The following is a 22,226-nucleotide window of genomic DNA, read 5'->3' on the forward strand; positions in this document are numbered from 1 at the left end:
TTATTTTAATTAAGTGTATAAATACCTAAGGGTATTTATGGTTTTTGAACTTATGGAGAATGATATTTATAATTCAATAGTTTTACTAGTTTTTCGATACATATTTATAAAGGAAATTGATAGGCTATAACTATTTTAGAATACAATGATTTTTGAATTCAGTTTTAAACTTTTAATAATAAATTACAAAAGGTAGTAAACAATCATTAAACGCCGTAGTTTTTACAATAGTCAATAGTATTTTATATTTATTGAAAGGAAACCATTTTTATAAATAACTTTAGATACTAAACGCAAAATATGTTGAAATAGCTATAAATTTCCTTTGCAAGAGTTATAATTTCTCGTATAATTAGTAAAAATACGTATATTTAAGTGTCATTATTCAAAAGTTAAAAAACCATTAATACACGTATATTTTGACCACATTATAATATAGCCAATACTTAAAAAAAATAACATGTCATTATTACATTTTGGAGAATATTATAACTGTATACATTTAAAATACAATTTTAACGTTTCAAGTGAGAAAATTAAGTAATTTAAAAATGCATGAAAGTTTGAAAATAATAATTACTCCGTTATATACACTAATCAGCATAATAATCCAGTTACACTGCCAAGCAATTATGCCACAAAAATTATTTTGGAAACCCGTGTATTTTATTGAGTTAAGAACAATGACGTAGGTAATCAGAATTTGTCCGTCGGACTTATTTCCAAAGTTGTAACCTTTTGAAGATTTATGATGTATTTATACGTAATGTTCCTTTATGGGCTATGGATCATAATGGTTGTACTTAGAGGTGCTTATGATATAAACCAAAACTTTTGTAGCGGTAGGGGGGAGGAGTAACTACCGATGTTTTAATCCCTCCCCCAAAAAAAAAAACCGTCCAAATTATGCCACTGGTACAGATATTAATTTTAATTACGTTATAGTTTGAATTTATAATAGGTATAATATAATATTATTATTTACTATTTACTATTATTATTATCGTTATAGTCGCGTACGGGATGTACGACCATCTATATCTGTATTACTATGATTAAATTAATATGTTCAATAGCAATACATATCGCGTACGACAAACGACGACGTGTAGCCGTGTAGGCAGTCAGTTTGTATAGCATGATCAGACACTATAGGCATTTTCGTACGTCAATACGGCGTAGTACCTTATCTCTTCCCGACAACGCACGCTGTGAGTGCCCGCGACTGATATCCGTACATTGGCCCACTCCTAATAGACGTGCGCGTGCCGCTTGTGGCGTGTATGGTCAATGGAGTGTGAGTTGAATTTATTATAAATTATAAAAATATCATACAAAAATAGTTTGATAATAACGTGGAGCGGACAGAGGTACTACTATATAAATACTAATTGAAATAGTACCTACCATATTAGTTTACTACCCTAATACCATTGATTGTGAACGCTATAGTACCCATTGTTCACTGGTCGTGTTCTCAGCAGATTGGTTAAATATAATTGTAGAGTTGAAAGAAAAATCAATTGCTAAGAAGTCAAGGAATTATTTAAAATAAAAAGTTATGACAAATATTTCTAAACAAATAATGTATTTATCATATAATTAAAATTTTTCGTAATTTAATACTTAAAATATTTTTCTAGATATTATGCACTGTATTTATTTTGTATAGTTTTAAAATACTTCACCTATAGCTATAGGTAGGCACGTAATTATATAATGTCTATTACACGTCCAGTACGCTATACAATACTTAAATAAATTATTTCTTTGCTACACAATTGAAATGTTGTAGTTTATGCTCAAAAATATTTCTCAAAAATGTATATTACTCGTTTATGACCTTTGGTTACACCTACAGCTTATAACGATATACAATTATTTTTTTCTAAGCTATATAAATAATACTATGATGGGAATGGTACACAAAACCTGACATGAACTTCGATTGTTTATACAGATCAACAGTATAGGACAGAACAAATATTTTGTTCTTAAAATAATCATTGTTTTTGTTTTGAATGTTTACGGTCTACGATCGGTGACACTCGGTCACTCTTTTCTGTGGTAACAACTAACAACGTTCCGGCAGTCTGTACCCGGTTATCAAATGACTGGTAAAAACCTGTTTTCTTCGCACCACACCCGACCGCTGAGGAATAAAATAGGAATTTATAATATCGTAAATTATTATGTTCTAATTTCTTATCGCCATCTATCGGGAGTTTTATTTCATAACAACGACGAGAACACAGGCCGAGCCGTCGAGCAATTATTCACAGTCGTGTTGTATAATATTACTGATTATTTTGTGTTACAATCAATGGTACTAAACATAGTACGCGTAGGTTACGCTACGATACTATAGTAGTATAGTGCTGCGACGCAGTGACAAGCGCATGTGCGTACTCGAGTACGCGGAGGTGCGTGCGAGCTGGTCGGCATGCGTGCGCACGGCGCGCATGTTCAAGCCGTTAGCCGTGCTACTGGCACCAGGCACATGGACATGAGTACATGACAATAATTTCTCGGAACGCGCTCGCCCATCGGTGTGCCATCGCCCGTTGGGGGTCAGCTGTTTGTCTGTCACTGTTGCTTGGATTGGGATGGTAGTGGTTGCAGACTGCAGTTGAATGGTCTGTAGTAGCAGTGGTGGAGGTGGTTTCGGAGCCGGTAACTTGTGGCAATTGCACGACACGTGTCGTGTACTCGTGTACGCCTTTTCGCCTTGTATGGTACCTTCCGACCTTCCGTAGCGATCGCCAAGTACGTTGTGTTGTTGCGCACGCGCCTGACAACGATTACGCTATGCCGTAGCCGTGTTGTGTTCATTCGACGACGAACGGATCGATAACACGAGACACGACACCATATCACGTACACAATAATCTCATATAAATATAATAGTACAAATATTTGAGTCACTCATTGCCCATTGGAAGTATTTTTAATGACTGGGTGACATTATATTTTTCATATTTTAACATGTCTCAAGTCACCTTAAACATAATACCTACCTATTAAGGAATTTAGAAAAAATAACAGAATAAAAATGAGTTTCACAAAATATAATTAGGTTCAACTAGCATTATATATCTAAAATGTCTCTGTAGGAATCGTTTTCCCATAAAATGTCAACGTTGATTTATTGTTAAATTCAAATCTACACATCCAATTCAGTATTGGTTTATTACGATTATAATTATTATTAACTATTATTATTGTATTATCCATTTAACTATTAGTTACTACCTCGTAAAAAATGAGAGGAAACTCAACACCTATTTACTATATATTATACAACATATCGAGTTCTTCTGTTTTTTTAATATTGAATGATATTTTCGATATGCCTTCAAAAAACGCTAATGGTTAGGTTAATACTGGGATCGAATTTCAATTATGTACTAAAAATCACTAAATATGTTCATCAATATATGCGGTTATGCACTTAAAATTGATAAATGCATGGTAAAATCTGCTCGTGAAAACAACGATTAAATAAAATTTTTAATTATTTAAATTATAAAATAAATAATTTAAATATAAAACGAGTTATACAGCAATATGTTTATTTATTTACTTATCATTGGAGGTAATAATTATTATACCGGTCTAAGTATTTAAAATACAGAAAAAATAATAGGGAATAAAAATATAACAATTGGGTAGGTATACATTGAGTTTTTATTTTTTGCTGCTATTTTAAACTGACAATTAGTACTTATTTAATTCAATTTGATTTCTATTTTTCAAAATTATAGGCAGGTATGTAAAATATTATGTTTTATATACAGATACACATTAGTGGTATGTATTATAAAAATACTAAATTAATATGATTATAAAATTTAAAATTTTGTGTTTATATTATTTATAATTATACATAATGTTTTATAATGCCGTTAAGAGAAAATTCCATTAAAATAATTGAAATAATAGAATATCGTATAGAATGTAGAAAATGTTTTATAAGTATTTACAATATATAGAACTAAGTTACTTCGCATTGTTAGCTTTACATATATAAATAAAGTCAACAGGTATATAGTGTATATACGTAGGTACCATTGATTATAGAATAGTCTATTCTATAATCAATGGTAGTTACTAATTTAACTGTAAGTATTATTTATAAGTATTAGGGACTTAATAATATAATATATTTTATAAAGATATAGATAAAAGAACCTACTCCCTTATGTTAACTAAGAGAATATTAATTCTTAATAAATACTAATAACTATTACAAAAGTATATTTATTCATTTAAAGTTTAAACACGACATACATGTAGTTAAACGGATTAAATAAAAATATATATAAAGTTAGAAATGTAATCATAAATTAGGCATTTTATTATATATTTTAATAACTAATCATTTAAATAATTGGAGTCATCGAATAAAAATATTTGGAGAATAATATTGATTTTAGTGTTCAAAATAGATATTTTATTTATTATGTAAGTCGTAAAAATGTAAGATAATATCATATTATATTATTTACCATTACATTTATAATGGTCCATTAGTAATACGGTTTGTTGAACTCAGTTATTCCAAAAACATAAAATACGTTATATAATTGTGGCATATTACACAATCATATATATCAGAGGTATTCAAACTGTGCGTCGTGTGACTCCCAGGGGCGTCGCGAAAGTTTGCAAAGTGAGCCGCGTCTAAGTACCGAAAACCAACATCATACCTAGGTTTTGTATAATTAATTATACAAATTATTTGCAATCAATATGGAAATGAAAATAACACACCTTACGACGTGACCATTTGAAGTACTAAATATAAGTCACTGTTATTACTACCCATATAACATATTGGCCATCATATATTGTACCTATCAGAGTGTTGTTTTAATTTTTTCTTATTATTTGGAAGCTGTCAAAATATTGTGAACACTCAAAAGCCGCGGGATGAAAAAGTTTGAATACCTCTGATATATTAACATCATTAACTTAGTCGATACCGACGATACCGAGATGTATAAATAGCCATATAGTGGCGCAATTAGGTGGCCAATGTAGCGAAGTCCCCCTTGCGTGGCTGGATCATTTAGATCCCTTCCCAATTTTTTTGGATAACATCTAGTACCAACACATATTCACGAAATAAAACATTTTATCAATTTTATTATTTGTATGTATTGTTATTGTTTAGATAGATACCAAATAGAGGGACCTGCGGACTGGCTGCGGTAGTAGTTTATTTTATATTTTAGAATAAACAAGCAAATAACTTCTGAAGACAAGTAATATAACCGACAAGTTGCAACCCGGGTATACACACTATTCAGTACTGACACTTCGTATATAGACATAGTCGTCAAGACGACGTGCAATAACGTCCATTATCCATATGATTGACAAGAGACACTTAATACTTATCAGTTATAGGTACCTATCATCATCATCATTATTCGCGTCATGGGTTTACGCTTAACTTTTTTTCCTGTGTGAATAAGCAAGTTGTAATGAAAAATTTATTTATTTTTTTACAATCCTTAAAATTATGTGAACTTTTAAATTTTGATTACAAAAAAAATATGAAATTCATTAAAATTAGCTTAACACAAAAACTAACAACCATAGATACTTTAAATTTACACCAAATGTTATTATAATCAATAACCACGATAACATTTTCAATAAATCAATTTTATAAGTATAAAAAATAAAAATATAATTACATAACATCAATATCATAGATTAATTTCTTTTAATTTTTTACGAAGTATTTAAGTGTTTAGATGCATGTCATATTGTGTATAATTTCATAATATAAAAAAAAAATATATTATAATTAGAAATATTCCATAATTTCAAGTGTATATATTCAAAAATGGAAATTCAAGTCTAATAATAAGACGTCTTTTCACGGCTTGAGGGCATTGGCTCATGTTCACCTGGTATCATAGACGTGCCGTGGTTTGGTGCCTTGTATATTATGTATTGTAATAACTAATAGAACACTGCACATTTGTGATTTGCCGACTTAAACTTCACCTATTTTTAATCGGTTTCCAAATGATTGCGTACAGCTGTGCTTGCAGGTCGAATTTCAGTTTCTGTTGCGTGGTTGCACCTTGCATCACAATAAATTATTTAATTTATAATTAAATTATAATATTAAAATTTAATACAAGATATCTCATAAGTTGGTGTTAATGCTAACTTTAAGGTATAGTAGTCAATTATATGATTTTCTGATCTTCATCAGAAATACTTGACATATATTATTGCTAAAGTTTAATGTTAACTCTAAAAAGCTTTAAAAAAATGCACGTTCTCTGTCAATGTGAATTTACATAAAACTTGCAAGCCAATTGCAGAACAATCATATATTAAGTAGGTAACTTATAAGAGATTCTCGTTGCAAAACAGATTTACCATGTGTGAAGGGCCTAACCCAACGTCACGGCTAAGGTTAGGTTAGGTTAAAATTTTCTAACTAATAACTTTAATTATTTATATTTGAATAACATTAATAATTAAAGTTATCAGTTAGAAAAATAACTTTATTAAATTTATTTATTAAAAATTATTGGTTAATGCTATTAGAAAAAAAAGTAAAAACGCTACAACACAGAAAGTTCTTCCGAATGAGTTGTGGTCGTTGTGGAATTTTGGTAATTTTATCATAAATACAAAGGGAATAAAATTGTTACGTAAAACAATAAGTTGTACGTTTGTAGACGGACAAAAAAATTACCACCTTTTCTGTTTTTCTTGATGCTTTCTGAAATTAATTGTTGATTGTTGATTAAAATCTCTGGAATAAATTAAGAAAAATGATAACTGATAAGCAAATAAATTAATGTGATAAGTGATAACGTTTATTGTTTTTGTTGCAATTTGTCAGGATAGGACGGTATTTTGTTAAATTCGCTTTGATTTACTCTAAATTAGATTGTAATTTGTATTTTACTACAGTATAAAATGGATGTTGATAGACATTATACCCATCGTTATCCGTACAGTGTGGTTTGGACTCCAATACCATTTATAAGGTAAGTTTTCCTTTGGGCTTTGATGATTTTAACTTACTTGTCATAGGGGATATATTTATGCAGCATATTTATTTTAATAATTCTTCATCATGTATAAAAGGTGAATATATTTAAATAAAATATTTATCATTCATTTAAAAAAAAGTATACATTTAATGTGCTAAACACTAATTGTTCCATGCTAATATGCTATGATAGCAAATAGATCTTATTACTATTTTACTTACTATAAGTAGTTAAAACCTTTCTAGTTAATTATTTAAAAATATTAACATATTATAATATAACTGAGAACCATGAAAGTATCGTTATTGTGATCAATGATTGGGAGTAGTTATTGATGGTCAAGTATATGGAACAATTATTATTTTCAGGAATGTAACTATAAAACAAGCATTTTCTTTTACAAACTGAAAACATCAATACAAAATATACAAAGATAAAAAAAAAAAATGATATTCAATAATTAATAATTAAACCTCATTGCTTTTCAGATATTTTTTAAATTAAAAAAAATATTTTAGAATAATATTGTTTAGGAGGATTTCATATAGTTTGTGTACATTAATCATTGTTAAACATCTTAGCTGATTTGTTAATTTAACCAATGACTTATTGATACTTTAACAGTTTTTAATATTTAAGTTATTTGCCTAATTTATAGTTGGTTGTTTCCATTGATTGGTCACATGGGAATCACTACATCCACTGGGGTAATACGGGATTTTTCTGGATCATTTTATGTCGCTGAAGATGATATGGCCTTTGGAGATCCTACTAAGTATTGGCAGTTGGATATAAGAACTATAATTGGTGGTTCTAAAGCATGGGATAAAGCTGTTAATGAAGCATCAATTGAATATTTCAATAGAATGGTAATGTTAAGTTATACTATTATTCATAATTTTGTTAAAATAAATTAATGTTTGGTATATTTGTTCGTATTAAAAACCTACCAAATATGCGCTAACATTTTTTTAAATATCTGAAATATATGTGCTAATATGTTCAAATATGAACGAAAAATTAGCAAGACATTTATTTTATTGAATATTTAATTAACAAAATCTTAAAGAATAAAAACACTACTAAAAATTCTTTTCTATTAATAACTAACTAAGTTTTGTTGATAGTTCAATCTATAAGAAAAAATATTAATTTCTAAATTTATTTGGCAAAACTGGTAATAACTACAAGTTTATTTATTTATTTTGATATTAATCGAAACTATAAAAATATACTATTGTTTTTTATATTTTACTACATTTATTATTTCAAAGAAGTCTAAAAAACAAAAAAAATGCCGAAATATGCACTAAAAGAAGAAATATGCAAAATATGCATCATTTAAGTCTCACCTACTAGATTAAATCGTTATTTTATAAAACAAATTATGTGCTCACTTAGAATATGATATAATCAAACAGAATAAATATGCAAACACTTACTAATCTGTGCTCTAAACATAACTAAATTGATATTTTATATGTTTATTAAATTTTATTATTCATAAGTTGAAAGCTTTAACTAATAAAGATTGTATATTTTAGCACAATCTACTATGCGATAACTGTCATTCCCATGTTGGCATGGCATTGTCATTAATGAATTACGGTAAAAGCAAAAATTGGAATATGGTTAAATTAGCTTTGTACACTTTCATTTTTGGAAAATATGTGAGGTAAAATCATTAAAGTTAATCTTTTACATTTAATACGTATAAAAAAGATAATTATATAAATAATTTGTGTTTCCAGTTGCAGTGGATGGCTTAAAACATGGGGCCCATTTATAATTTTAGTGTTTATATGTTTTGGACTTTATTCATATGGAAAATATTTTTAATAGTTACTTTGTGAAGTCAATTTTTTAAAAAAGAGGTCTTTAAGTGATAAATTTGTATTATAAAGATCTCGTAAGCATTGTTATTACATTTTGTAATATATAATTTATATTTTATACAGTATGAAACAAAATAATACATTGAAATATATTTTTTACTTTTTTAAATACAAAAACAATTATTTTATATAATCATTAAATAAAATGTGTAATCAATGTATTAGTATTTAGTATTTATATAATCACTGTTTACTTTTTTAACATTTTATGTATTTTTCAAAATGTTAACATCATATTAGATCAATGACATAATCCACATATTATTTTGTATTTATGTATATATATTTCTTATCATTACTGGTAATATTTTTTATGTATCAGATCAGATGTGCCTTGAGTCTTATTTATTCATAAATTGTAATTTTTATATTAGCACTATTAGTTTTTAATTATATTGAAATTTATGAATGTGAAGGTGTGTTACATGTTTAAACAACCAACTTACTAACTACTAAATATTAACTACTTTCAATTACTATTTTTATACTCACTGTGAGATTACACAAATATACCCATAAGCCTTTGGATTTAGTTTACTGGATTATTGATTATAAATCAACTTTCAATTAAATATACAACATAGCTATACTCTGTTTAAAATCAGACTATAGTTGATTATTGCTGCTAAGTGGAATCAATATTACAATTTCAACCCAATTGACAGGTATCGAAGTTCACCTATGATCTATTTTATTTAAGAGTATACCAGTTTGTACATATGTTACTGACTACTGTATATTGGCTGATCCCTAATTGATCGTTCAGAAACAATCATAACCAACTGCACGTTGTCTTGTCGTCGTAAAGCGATGATCACAAAAGTTATGATGAAAGTTTTTGAACCTGACCTAACTTTGGTAGTATGGTTCAATTTTAATTTGCCATATTTTTGTTATTGTAAATATTTTATCCACACTTAATGCCCAATAGTTTGGTATTAATTCATAATAAAATATTAAATTCTTTATAATTTTAATTTTTAATTAAATATAAATGTAAGGACAAATCACAAATTCTATTTAGCTTTCAGCAATATAATATCACTAATGTACACATATTTATTATATATACATATAAAAAAATACATGTCATAAGTTAACAATTAACTATCAATTATTTAATGACTACTTATACTTTTAATTACAATTAATAATAATTATTAATACAAGAAAAGCTATAAATGAAGTTCAAAACACTCCTTAATAGATAAATTTAATAACAATATTCAATTATCTTTTTAAAATGTAGAAAAGTGACAATAACAAATAAATTTATTTTAAATCCAGTTCAGATCAGAAATAAAACTTGAATAATACAGATTACAGTTTGATTTAAGGTTGAATAACAATATGCATGTTTTGGAATGGTTCAAATTCCTAAAATGTAAAAATACAAAATTCAGAGATCCTGTTTACTCATTAGTCATGAATACTAATTAACTAGTGTTATCATATAATTTTAATAAAAAAATAATAGGAATAATCTTAAAGAAAATAAATTATTTTGATAGTAATTTATTTTATTTAAAACTATTTTTTCCTTATTAACGAGAGTACCAACTTTGTTTGAGTATGAAATATTTATTGTACATTGTTTGACTAAACTAACAAATATTTTTTACTAAAAAATATATAATTTTATAATAGGTATTACAATTATTTGATTCAAAATAGAGATGTATTAAAAATAATTAATTTTATATTTTTAAAAACTATAATTAGTGAATTTTAATATAAACAAACTAAATAATAGGTTAAATAACATTAAAAGAAAAATGGTAATTACTGTGGTTATGATATTTTGACACTCATTAATTTAGGGCTCAGAAGTTTATTCCTTAAAACCATTGAAAATGACTTAAAAATAATAAAAAATTACATTATAAATTAAATAAATTACAAAATGTATATATTGTTTAAATATTGTAATTAAAGGTAGATTTTTTTATGACATAATAATAAAAATTTGGAACTCATCATATGCTATCTACATGAAAAATGTATCTACCACAATATTGTTTGTTGGCGGTGTATGTTATCTACAATTTTCTACCCCGCAATCTGTAAATTGTAGGTGTCATCTGGGCATTATTACATTAAAGAATTATTTTTCATATCTTCAAAAAACTGGTCAAAAAGGTTCTTGGATGCATTGAGTGAATGCCACCACTCATTCCATCAACTGCCATTCCAATAAGTTGGTGGCATCACATGTTTTTATGCCATATTTTACTTTGACAATTTCGATTTACGTCAACATAAGTAAAGAATTCATTTTATTTTCTGATAAGACTGAAATATTTGTCATTCTTTCTTCTGATAACATAAACACTTTTTTATAATAACTTTACCTTTTCCATCACGTTTGCGAGTATTCTTCATATATTCCTTAATAGCCCCTCCAGTAGACTGTATTATAAATGTTTATAATTATACAGTTATACCTGCAATATCAACTTCAGTACAATGTTGATATCAACCGAAAGTAGATAGCATACAATGCGAGTTCTAAAACTTTCATTACTTTTTTAGTATCTGTGTTCTATAGCATTTATATGTTTTACGAGGGAAATGTTTTTTCTAACCTTACCTTTACTTCACAAAATACTTAACAACGAAAACTTGTGCCATCGGGGATCGGAAGAAATTTATCTTCCCCAAAATTCCGATGTAAATGCACGCAGGTTAGCACAAGCTGACATTTAAAATTTCTGTATTTTGAAAAAAATTACAAAATTAATTTCAAAGGCTGATCGGCTGATAGAAAATAGTAAAATAAGCGAAGCAAATTGATTTATTATTAAATGTTAGCATTAATATATTATTTGATATACAATAAATATTATAGATATAACTTACAATTGGGTTTTTAATAAATTCTGTATTTTTTATTTCAACGAGTAGAAAATGAGTAAAAATGACTAAGTGTAAAATAATAATTATATATTAGGATTCACTTGCTATAGAAACACATTTTTAACTAGGAGAGTATAGTCTAAAAAGTTTGAAGAAATGCAAAATGTTTAACTTCTGAGCCCTACTCATTATTATATAATTAAATTGCTCGATATCATTTCCATCAAGTCTATTTTATAGAATATATTGTCTATCAAACTTCATAGAAAATTTAAAATAGGAGTCACCAACCCTTTTTAAAAAGTAAGCCACATTAAAATTTTAAGTATCCGGTTATCTGGTATACTATTTATATCATTAAAAGCAACATAATAATATTGTTGTTTTATTTTTTCTCCATCAGAAAATTGCAAGTTTATTCTGCTAATAAATACTTAATTTAGTATAAAATAAATCTAAATAATTTTTTTTATAAGATTGACTAATTTATCTCTAAAGATTGATTAGTCAATCACGACTGACTGGTTGGCAACTCTTGATATAAAATATATCAAATATACAAAATTGGTAGGAGGGTTGGGAATATAAACTTTAAATACTATTTTCTATCATTAAATTTTTAGTTATTATATTTAAGTGACTTTTCATTTCCATTCGATAAAAAAACAAATGTTAAATATGTCTAATGAAAAATGTTTAAACAAGTGCAATGAAACCAATGATTATCACTATCATTTATCAATACAATATTACCATTGTCTTTAAGTCCATTGTTCACCAATTTGGAATGCTATAAAACAATATTTGATTCTGATTAATGATTATTATCAAATATTTTACAATGCAAAGATACTATTAGACACAAGTAGCTTAAGAATCATATTTATTTTTATTTTACTTACAAAGTAATGCATACTAATTTGAAGTTTATTATATACAGTGATATTTTAAGTAGTATACATTGAAGAATCGCTCACCAGTCTTTTATCATTGGAAAAATCATAATCGTATGCATCTGATTCAAGCAATTTTTTTATGGACAATAACTGTCTTTTTGTGTTATCTAAATTATAACTATAATTTTTAGTAGTCATAATAATTTGGCTGGATAAAACGAATGGTATACTGTCCAGCATACTCGTAGGTTTTAAATCAGGAATATTTGGTTTTGCTGGTTGTAAATCATAAAGTAATTGAGGCTTTGTGGGCAAGGTATTCACAGGTTCTGGATTAGCTGCAGTTGGAACAGTTGGTGTGTCTTTTGTATCAACAATCTGTTCCGCTGATTGTTTAGAAACTCCAAACAACCAGGATGCCATGGTCTGAAAATTATAAAAATAATAGTATAACTTTAATATGAATCAAAACCATCACATATATTTAATTTTTTTTTAATACTAATAGGATTTAAGTTAATCAAGTAGTGTACAACAGGTAACATTAAATAATAATTAAATTTATAGTTGATATCAATTGATCATTTTATCATAACTACCTACTTATTTAAAAAAAGTTAAATATTGAAAAAGACTAAATATATAGGAACAGGGGTTGTAAATTTTGTTACATTATGATACTTTAAAGAAATTTAAATAGTGTATTATAATCTAATATATAACATAAAAATACTAAAAGTGATTTATCATAGCTTGTCAGTGGCAGCTATTGTTAAAAATATAAGTGTAGCAAAACATAAAAAATAACCATCTACCCACAACAATATTTATCCATATAACATCCAATCTACTGAATAGTTTAATCAACATGTTATCACTATAGACGATTTAAGACCATATTATCTTAAATCCTGCAATAGACTTAGATATAAATGTCGGTATAGTAGTATCCTATAGTTATCCAAAAACTGTACACCCAACATTGTTTTTAATTGCATTAATAATAAATGACACATCTGTCAACTATAATCTATAGTCTATATTAACATAGTTACTATTATCTTATTAAAATATTCCAAAGTATTATTCGCATACAAAAAATTATATAGACAACCCACCCTGCCAACCTCTTATTAAAGGTGTATCAAGTGTTGCACCTCTACTCTAGGACAGTCATCACTGTAGCTTGTATTGTGATGAAGGTTCATAATATATTTTATAATGCATAAGAGTAATTACTTAGAATAATTAAGGTGTTGACATAATTTTAACTTTAAAGACCAATTTTTAAGCACAATATGTTTTGCTTAATAAATCATAGAAATACACAAGTTTGGTAAATAAAGCAACATCTAGGTGGTAAGTATATTGTACACAAAATATGTTAGTACTTTAGGCACTTGCTTCAATAGAAAATAATAGTTGATACATTCAATTATAATATTGTACATGTGATATATACAAACTGTCAGTAGTAAATATCTCAGAAACGTCCATTATTTTGATAGGTTCATAAATGATATGGTTGTTTAACTTACTTATAAAGGTGTAGTAGCGTACGGGTACTTCGATATGTAGTAATTGATAGAGTTGATGATTAGGTATTCAGGAAAGTGTTGAACTATGTTCACTATAGTATGAAATATTGATTAAATTAAAAACAACAGCTGATTGAATTATATTTTACTCACCGAAAACGTATTTACAAAGCCATAAGCATAACGCGTTCGATTAGTAATAAAGGTACTAATACGGTGTGCCGTACAACAGCTGCAGCAAGCTAGTACTTAATTTATTAAATTTGTAATTGTAATCTTTGCTTTTAGTTCTTACGTAAACACAGTACGCCCCTACAAAGTACAAAAACAGTAGAAGCCATAGATAATAACATGAAAGTACAAAATTCGAATAATAACAAATGTCAAATAATCACGGGAATACAGACTTCATTTATCACACTGATTTACGCACGGTTTAGAGGAGATCATTGAAATTGAACTACATATATGATAACTGGAATGCTCACCCGCCATAAGACCAATGTAAACACAACCGAGATAGCCTGTTAGAAAAAGACAGCAGATAAGAATGGTGTTGCTATCTCTTTTTAGCACACTATCAATACGACTGTTTACCAATAAATAATAATAATATCGTTCGTTTAACGTTTTGTTCTTTGTTTTAAATTTTAACTGAAATAAATTTCAATTAGTGGGCAAGTTAAGATGATGAATTATTGTGTTGGTTTTAATTGTACTAGCTCAAGTGACGTTAGGGGAGACTTGTCATTTCACAAGTTAGTATAAAGTGTTAATGAATTTAAACATTGATAATTTGAAACAAATGTACATTTATTATTTTGATATTTAAGGTTCCCTCTTAAAGAGAAAGAGAGGCTTCAAAAATGGGTATATGCTGTACAAAGAAGGATTTTAAACCTACTTCCAGCTCAACTTTATGTAGTTTGCATTTCAATGAAAATGATTTCTATTTAGCTGTTGTAAGTGGAAAACAAATGTTAAAAAAATCTGCTATACCAACTGTTATAAATTAATTATAGGGTTTAGAAAAGGTGAATAAAATACTTCAGTAATCTTATGTTTAGCACTTTAAGTTATATTTAACAATAAAACACAATAGCTGTACAACGCTCGTGACGCGCTGTCCAGCTATACACTGCCTCTATACATGCAATGTGCACTGTCCACTCTCTCATCAGTGATCTCCCCTACCACCACTATATGATAGATAACATTCGGGCATCCTGATGAGTTTAAGTGTCCTCACTTAATGAACATTGAAAACAAAAATAATATGAAAACATGTAATACATTATATATATATATATATATATATATAAAATACATGTTAATAGTTAGTAATTAATTAATAGTAATTTATAATTTCAAACTTAATCCATTACTTTTAGATCTTACACATTTTGATAATAGACTAAACAAAAAAATAAACATTTAAACACTAGTTTACATAGCAAGTAAAGCATTCTTACTATATATAAAGAAAAATAATGCAATCAAAATCATATTAGGAACATCCTGTTTCTTTTAAATTTAAGTCTGTAAGAGGAACTACGTTTTGTATTCTAAGCATAAAAATTAATTACATACCTATACAAACACACATAATTACAATATTGCCTCACAGTATATACAGATTAGTGTAGACATGGTAAACAAAAAGGACCAACATAGTATAAATTAATCACATTTTATAATCCTCATGCCAACTCGGTGGCCGCCTTATCCTAGCCGTTTTTACTACACCTGGTGAGAGTTCAGCAATGGACTTTGATAACTGTTCTGCAGATTCTTCTTGTGGTCTGTCTGGGTCAGCCTCTCCTGCTACACATTGTTCTTCTGAAGTTGTACTAGATTGCTTGTCATCCTCCTCCGAATCTGAGTCAGGCAAATGATGATTTCATCTGAGACATGTGGACTGTAGTTGCATATTGTCTCCCTTCTTCAGCTCGCAATGCTGACACACTGTATACATCATTAGGTAGTCCTTGTGTCACAATGAGTGGTCCACGATACTTAGGTTGTAGTTTCGTTGATTCACCCATTGCCTGGGGGGGTCTCCTTATGTAGAAAATGTCTCCCTTCCTGTAAACGATTGGCCTAGAGTGCTTTTTATCATACCTAAGTTTCCATATTTCATGTTCTTTAGCTATCCGTTCGCGTACCTTTTCTTGAAGTCTTGTAGAATCATTCCATACATCATCTTTTACCACATGTCGCAATACACCATCCTTGAAACTGGGAAAATAGCCATACAGTACATGAAAGGGTGTGTCTCCCATAGTTTGATTATATGCATTGTTAAGGTTACACTCCACCTCAGTAATTTATTTATTTATACATTATAAACGGGTAGGTACCCTTTGGTATTAATAGTACAGAAAGTATATAAAGTTTAAATATGACACTAAGTTACAATATAGGAGTTAACAATAATCAGGTAATATGCTTGTCCCAAGTACGGTCTGTTTCCATAGTGGCTTGAATAACAGGAACTAAAGTCCCATTCACCCTTTCGACCTGGCCATTTGCTTGAGGGTGTCTGACGGAATTTAAAGTATGTTTTATACCATAACGAGAGAAATATTCCCCAAACGCTCTGGATGGTACCCCTGTCGCTTATGATTCTTCTTAGAATACCAAACTGTAATATAAACTTTTCTAGACTAGCGATAACACCATCCGTACCACAGCTTCTCACTGCATACAGTTTCACATACTTAGTTTATCTATCATTACCAAAATATATTGGTTTCCTCTGGTAGATTTAACGAATGGCCCTAGGTGATCTAAGTTTAGTATTTCAAACGGGCGTTTCCCTGGCATAATTGGATGTAATGTTCCAGGTTGTTTTCCTCGGGGGACTTTAGTTAAAATACATTCGGGACAACACCGTATATGTAAACGCACGTAGCGACGCATCCGAAGAAAATAATAACTTTCCATTATTTTACCGACAGTCCGGTCTACTGAAAAATGACCTGACAGGTCATGAAATCGTACGACTATACCCTTTCGCATGGAGTTTGGGACAACCCACAATTTACGAACTATCTTGTTCACTTCTACTTTCTTGTATAGTAGTCCAGATTCCAATACATATTCTTTCACCAACGCAGTTTCACTGACGGAGCGTCCCGATTCTTCACGGCATAAAATATCCACAATTATTTTTAGCCTCGTATCGGTGCGCTGCATCGCCATTACTTGCGCCTCCTCAGTAACTAATGTAAGTACTTCCATTTTCTCATTAATGATCTCCGTCTCCGTGTCACTGGCAACTTCGACAGTTGCTCTACTAAGAGCGTCGATGTGTGAAATCTTGTCTCCGGCTCAATGTTTGATTTCGTAGTCGTATTCGGTTAACAATGTAGACCATCTGGCCACCTGCCGACTAATTGTCTTTTGAGTATTTAAATGGACCAATGCCTGACAATCCGTCACAATAACAAAATGTAGTCCAATTAGGTAGTGTCTCAATCGGATTACACTACAAACAAACGCCATTAGTTCTAGCGTACTTGAGTGGTAAAGTTTTTCCACCGCAGTGGTTTTTTTTTGATACAGCATGCACCAAATGTAAGCGATTGTCAGCCCCAAGCTGTAACAATATGCCACTAAATCCAATGCTGCTTGCATCGCAGTGCAACTCAATATGGGCTCTAGGATTGTACAATCGGAGTACGGGACTGGAACTTAATTTTTTTTTTAACTCCTTAAACGCATCGTCCTGCTCTTATTTCCACTTGAAAATCTCAGAATCTTTAAGAAACTCAGTAATTGGTTCAGCTAGTTGGACATACCGTGAGATGAAACGTCGGAAGAATCCACTAAGTCCCAAAAATCTCCTCACTTCGTGTTTGTTAGTAGGTGTTGGAAAATCTTGTATCGATAAAACTTTCTGTTTTCCAGGGCGCACGCCATTTGAGGATAGTAAAAAATCAAGGTAAGACACCTCATAATACCCAAAATAGCACTCACTCAACTTAAGTGTTAGGTGTGCTGTCCGAAATGCTTCAAATACCAATTTCAACCTATCCAACATTTCCTCGTACGATATAGCAGGCACCAACACATCATCCAAGTACCACATAGCAATCTTTCCCTTCAACGGATTGAGTACCCGTTGCATTAACCTTGAGAACTCATATGGGGCATTAATGAGACCAAACACCATTCGTTCAAACTGACCTATGTCATCAGGAGTGATGAATGCGGTTTTCTCCTTGGCTGCTTCTGTAAGAGGTACTTGCAGGTACCCGGAGGCCAAATCCAAAGTGCAAAACAATTTCGCCCCATACAAGGTCTCCAAGTGATCATCTAGCTGTGGTGTAGGGAGCACCGTCTGAGCATTAAGCTTTCGGTAGTCCACCACCAGTCTGGGATCATCATCTTTTTTTGGACTATGAGCACCGGGGAAGCATAAGGTGATACGGTATCTGACACAATTCCTGCTTCCTTCCACTCCTTGACTATCCCTGCAATGGTTTTGCGTTCAGCTGCACTCGTACGGCACGGTTTACACACAACCGGAACACAATTGTCCATAATGTCCATTTCAACGACATTTGTGCACCCCAACTCTCGTGCACTAAAAGCAAAACACATTCTGTAACTATTGATTAAATTTAATAATTTATTTACTTGTCCCTCCGAAAACTCAGGATTATAATTAACCATATCTATTGTAATTATTCTACAACTATTAAGACTATCATAAACTGGACTATGCATTTTATTTTTGACGTTGCCCACAATTTTTCCCTTAGACCATATTGTAACTGATTCATCACCGTCATTTACTATCATTATCTCTATACCATTGTCCTGGGTTGTAACATTTGTAATCTTCACACTCCTTGAGGGTATCTCTTCAAAATTCCTGGTTGTTATTGCAGTATACAGATTTTCTTCCTTATAGGGTACCTCAGAGTCTTCGAAAGGGAACTTCATTCCATATGCAAAGTGTAACTGATCACTTGTTTTAATGAATGTCACGCGTTCTTCTTATCCACAAACGCGCGTCCGACAATAACATCATACTTTTGTAGTTCATCATCCACAATGACACATTCAACTAATTCTTTTACAGTGTCAAAAGATATGATGTATACAATCAATTTTTTAATTAAAACAGAAATTTTAAATGTCAACAGAATTTATTTTTATGATACTTAATATCACATTGATGCTTCAGTGACTGTAAACAGACTATAAATCTTGTTTACTCAAATAATTATACCACTGGTTATATTTTATGATTAACTATGAAAAGGTCACTATGATTTCTACCTAGGGTATCTCCAGTAAAAAAAATTAATTTTACTCTATATTTTACCACCCTGTTATATTGTATTTAATATGTACAAATATGCAATATTATGTATAATGACTAATGAGAGACATATTATTGCAATCACTCATTGGTACCCGTTAATAATTTGTTTTGATTTTCATAATCAACATTTAAAATTTTTAATAAATTGTTTGATAGGTTCTAAATAACACAGCTCCTTTGCTGATGAAAATTTGGATGGTTAAGTTCCACACAAATTCATTCTATGTCGAATCCATCTAGTAAAATCTAAAAATTCAATTTTAATAATTTTTTAACATTCAGAAATGCCACAATTGTTAAATGTATTAAAAAATGTATTATTTATTACATACTTTTATTTAATCTAAGGTATAGAGTATAGACGTATAATGCTAAAAAGTTAAAACATTTTAAATCTATATACATAATGTAATTTGTCCTCCGGAGGGATTACCGTGGAGCCTAAACCACAGAGCAGATCTGCTTGAAATTTTCAGGATGGATAATCATTATAATTTAACCGTGCTGTAAGAAAGGATTTTTGTAAATTCAACCCCTAAAAGTAAAATCAAGTGGTTTTAAGTATACAACAGTGGCGCCATCTATCAACCAATATCTAATATTATTAATATTATATTTGTTTATTTATATTATTAAATTATTATTATTATTGTTATTGATTAGACTGATTAGAGGGTTGTATTGACAATATAATATAGATATAAGATTTTTTTCACTTTCATTTGTAAAAATGTCATCTATTGAATAAATTACTGTGATTGTAATGTTGACATTTCAAATAGTTGTAGCAATTATCGGTGATGGTGCCTGCTTTTCCCGTTTAATTTCCTTTCATATATATAAGACTCAAGAAAGATGTCAGGAGATCCGAAATACAACTGTTGCGTATGTCTCTGATAATTGGAATACCTTTGTTAATATGTCTTACAATTCATATGGTGACAACTTTTCCATTACTGAGGATTATGTTCGTGATATGGAAAATCCTACTGTCTACGGTGGTTACTGAAAATTGTTTGCAACTGGAAATATTTTCCCATATGTGTTTGAAATTTATTATAATAATAATCTTTATACCAAATTTGGTGTAGATACATTGCCAGTAAAAAGATTGCGTCTAACCTGAAATATTAATAGTGGGGATTTTGATGTTTAATCTATTTCTAATATTCCTAATTTTACAGAAAATGTAATTTTTATTTCAGAGAGCGATTTGTCTATTTGTAATAATTATAGTGTCACAATTAATTTAATTTATAAAAGTAAAAAGCGTTGCTGTGCTAGAGGTACAGATATACCTCGAAGCAATCAAGTCAAGGAAGCTGAAAAAAATACGAGAAAACCACTTTTTGGTCTGAAAGTCCATTGCACAAAATAAATGGAAAATTATTGAATTAACTGGTCTTGCATATGATCCCACATTCCTACAATTGATTTTAAAAATTGCATTGGCACTATGAACCAAAATTGTCAATTTTGTAACGCTCTCAAATGGAAAGGCGAAACACATGCCAAGGTGCTGCAATATTTAGGTAGAACAAAACTCGATATCTTGCTACAGCCACCAGAACCGTTTACTCACTATCTTGATCACGATCACTTCCCCATAGAATTTGCATGACTTTTTATTCTCTCTGAAATGTGTTTCCAATCATCCAGCCCATAATTAGCTAAACCACTACCACATGAATTTCCAAAAAGTTTACAGAAAAAACAATAGACGATATATTTTTTCTTTGAATAAATTAACCATCTACGTTTAACTTTTTCGTCATTACAAAAAGTTCTATTATAATGTTCAACTGTGAACTTTCTCTTTACTCTACATCATCACTAGATTTTATTGGAAAATCGTGATTGCTTATTTTTATTGGACATTTTTCGATAATTATATCTCTTTCTCTAATTACTAGGCCATTCACCGGGATCTTAAAATTTTGAAAAACTTCATCATTTGGTTTACTAGTCATTTTATTAAAATTTGAATTAATAGTAATGCCTTGTTCATCATTTAAATTTACTTTAATATTTTTAGACATGTCTTGTTCGTAATCAAGACTTAAAACGGAATAATTTTCATTTTCTTTCAAAGAGAAAGTACTAGTAGGAAGCAATGGGACATCAATTTTACATTGCAATTCTACTGTATTTGGATTATTTTCTTTTGAAGGTTTTAAAATTTTTGGAAAAGCACCAGTTTCACGTTTCATGAACTTTTCTTTTAATTTTTTTTTTAAAATTTTTGATTATCAGGTTCGAATTTTCTGAATTTATCTCGATCACGACCCATTATGGCGAAATAAACTGTTGAAACAGAAACGTAAAATATATTACCTATAATACAGATTTACGCCTCAAACATGCTCATTATTTTATTTCAAATTTGATGAAAAAACTAATAAATATACAAAATTGTGTGTTACAATACATTAAATTTATGTACTCATGTGTATAGATGTACAATTGTATAATATTATCAATGACTAATGACTATATAAATTATATAATATATACACACATAATATATATAACGTATATTTAGGTACGTACAGTGAAAACTCTTTTACCGAATCTGGAGGGACCAAGAGATTTCTTTCATTATACAGTTTTCGTAATAAATAGTTTAAAAATAAAAATTTTTACTATTAATAAGGTATGTTTATTTATCATAC

At 29.3% G+C, this 22,226-nt stretch overlaps 2 protein-coding genes and 1 pseudogene across 5 annotated transcripts; 2 read left to right on the forward strand and 1 right to left on the reverse strand.

Moving 5' to 3' along the window:
• Positions 1-6,854: 6,854 nt before the first annotated feature.
• On the forward strand, positions 6,855-9,454 carry LOC149060762 (transmembrane protein 222). Its single transcript, XM_089215852.1, has 4 exons — positions 6,855-7,025; positions 7,690-7,900; positions 8,576-8,706; positions 8,783-9,454. Exons 1-4 carry the CDS (start codon positions 6,955-6,957, stop codon positions 8,868-8,870), a joined length of 501 nt encoding a protein of 166 aa, XP_089071978.1. The 5' UTR covers positions 6,855-6,954; the 3' UTR covers positions 8,871-9,454.
• Positions 9,455-9,940: 486 nt separating this feature from the next.
• On the reverse strand, positions 9,941-14,692 carry LOC107166533 (uncharacterized). Of its 3 annotated transcripts, none has more exons than XR_016189377.1 (5): positions 14,370-14,687; positions 14,217-14,308; positions 12,685-13,104; positions 12,536-12,572; positions 9,941-10,303 (listed from the first exon to the last, which is right to left on the reverse strand). XR_016189377.1 is itself a non-coding variant. In XM_089215855.1 (5 exons), exons 3-5 carry the CDS (start codon positions 13,099-13,101, stop codon positions 10,296-10,298), a joined length of 387 nt encoding a protein of 128 aa, XP_089071981.1. In that variant the 5' UTR covers positions 13,102-13,104; positions 14,217-14,308; positions 14,370-14,688; the 3' UTR covers positions 9,941-10,295. The 3 variants fall into 3 exon arrangements, 2 of the variants coding, with proteins under 2 accessions (XP_089071981.1, XP_089071979.1); XM_089215855.1 differs by having other exon boundaries at positions 12,760-13,104; positions 14,370-14,688; XM_089215853.1 differs by lacking the exon at positions 9,941-10,303 and having other exon boundaries at positions 10,315-12,572; positions 12,760-13,104; positions 14,370-14,692.
• A 211-nt stretch (positions 14,693-14,903) lies between these two features.
• LOC149060763 (THAP domain-containing protein 1 B-like) lies at positions 14,904-15,276 on the forward strand (annotated as a pseudogene). The gene is made up of 2 exons (XR_016189378.1): positions 14,904-14,974; positions 15,050-15,276. The product of XR_016189378.1 is annotated as a THAP domain-containing protein 1 B-like (transcript).
• Positions 15,277-22,226: the final 6,950 nt, after the last annotated feature.

The sequence above is a fragment of the Diuraphis noxia genome, unplaced genomic scaffold (genome assembly GCF_037042655.1).
Source record: "Diuraphis noxia isolate RWA-SAM2 unplaced genomic scaffold, SU_Dnox_SAM2 contig0001, whole genome shotgun sequence".
Taxonomy (NCBI): Eukaryota; Metazoa; Arthropoda; class Insecta; order Hemiptera; family Aphididae; genus Diuraphis; species Diuraphis noxia.